At 63.3% G+C, this 1,705-nt stretch overlaps 1 protein-coding gene across 1 annotated transcript in view; it reads left to right on the forward strand.

Moving 5' to 3' along the window:
* The window catches only part of LOC104496721 (beta-galactosidase-1-like protein), a gene marked incomplete at its 5' end in the record, with an annotated part of 4,237 nt that overhangs the window by 1,262 nt on the left and 1,270 nt on the right, over positions 1-1,705 (forward strand). Inside the window, 4 exons of the mRNA XM_010139880.1 lie at positions 90-130; positions 586-721; positions 1,067-1,214; positions 1,356-1,469. Of these exons, the coding sequence (XP_010138182.1) occupies positions 90-130; positions 586-721; positions 1,067-1,214; positions 1,356-1,469 (439 nt within the window). The remainder of the gene's footprint in view (positions 1-89; positions 131-585; positions 722-1,066; positions 1,215-1,355; positions 1,470-1,705) is intronic.

Raw genomic sequence — 1,705 nt, forward strand, 5'->3', positions numbered from 1 at the left:
TCTGTGGGTGTAGCAGGGAGGGGGTATCACCCAGTGAGCCCCCACTGGGTCTGTGGGGTGCTGATGGGGCTCTCTGGGGTGTCCCGTAGGTACATGTTCCATGGGGGGACGAACTTTGCCTACTGGAGCGGTGAGTAGGGCCATGCCCTGGGGAGGGGGTGGTACGCTGTGAGGCTGGGGCAGCTTTCCTTGGCCATGCTTGAGGAGCCTGCTTCAGACTCCTCTTCTGTTCCATGGGGCAGGCTGACACATACCCAAGGGCGAACTTTGCCTACTGGAGCGGTGAGTAGGGCCATGCCCTGGGGAGGGGGTGGTACGCTGTGAGGCTGGGGCAGCTTTCCTTGGCCATGCTTGAGGAGCCTGCTTCAGACTCCTCTTCTGTTCCATGGGGCAGGCTGACACATACCCAAGGGCCCCTGAAGCCAAGCTTGTCACCTTCTGAGGACTCCTTTTGTCTCCAGGCAGGGGGACCCAGTTCTGGGTCATGCCCCCACCCCACTGCCTCACAGCCAGCCCGGGGCTGGGGTCCATGCCCTGGGCTCTGCAGGTGCCCCTTCCTCCAGCTCCCATCACTTCCTTGGCCAGGTGCTGACTTCAAGGACCAGTACAAACCAGTGACCACGAGCTATGACTATGATGCCCCCCTCTCAGAGGCAGGAGACCCCACTGAGAAGCTGTTTGCCATTCGCACAGTCATCAGCAAGGTGCTGAGCCTGACGGTGCGGGGGGAACACAGCACTGGGCACCACTGAATGTGCCAGGGAAATGGGGACACAGAGGGCCCTGGAAGGGCAGGAGACCACAGCAGGCTTGCGTGACCACGAGCTATGACTATGATGCCCCCCTCTCAGAGGCAGGAGACCCCACTGAGAAGCTGTTTGCCATTCGCACAGTCATCAGCAAGGTGCTGAGCCTGACGGTGCGGGGGGAACACAGCACTGGGCACCACTGAATGTGCCAGGGAAATGGGGACACAGAGGGCCCTGGAAGGGCAGGAGACCACAGCAGGCTTGCCCTGGGGGCCTATGGCTGGGTGACCCTGCAGAAGGTGAGTGCCTGCCCCAAGGGCTGTGCTACCCCTGCCTGGCGCTGTCTGGCTGCTCAGCGCCCATCCCTCTTCGCAGTATGCTGACCTCCTGGACGTCTTGGATGTGCTGTGCCCCTCCGGGCCCATCCAGAGCCAGTTCCCCCTCACCTTTGAGGCCATGAAGCAGGTGAGGGGCTTGGTGCACTGGGGGACCCTAGGGAAGATGCTCCTAGGCTCTGCGTCTGCGCTGCCCTGGCTCCAGGGCGGAGGAACAGGGCTTGCCTCCAGACCCATTTCCTTTTCTGTGCTGCTCTGCTGTGTCCTGCAGGCCCATGGCTTCGTGGTGTACCGCACACAGCTGCCCTGGGATGTCCTGGAGCCAGCTTTGCTGGGTGCTCCCCCTCACAGCGTCTGCGACCGCGGCTACGTGATGCTGCAGAAGGTGAGGCTGCAGGAGCACACCCGTCCCTGACCCGGCCTCCTGGGAGCAGGGCCCTGCCCTCCCAGGGCTTTGGGGGCAGCCAGGGTGCTGAGAGCCTTGTGGGGTAGCCCTCTGGCCCAGACTTGTCCCTTCTCGGGGCAGAGGGAGCCCTGGGATGGTTCTGGGAGAGCAGGCAGCAGGATGCAACGCTGGCAGGCTGCTGGCAGCGACTGGGGCAGCGGGATCCAGACACAGGG

Source organism: Buceros rhinoceros, unplaced genomic scaffold (genome assembly GCF_000710305.1).
Source record: "Buceros rhinoceros silvestris isolate BGI_N320 unplaced genomic scaffold, ASM71030v1 scaffold26177, whole genome shotgun sequence".
NCBI lineage: Eukaryota > Metazoa > Chordata > Aves > Bucerotiformes > Bucerotidae > Buceros > Buceros rhinoceros.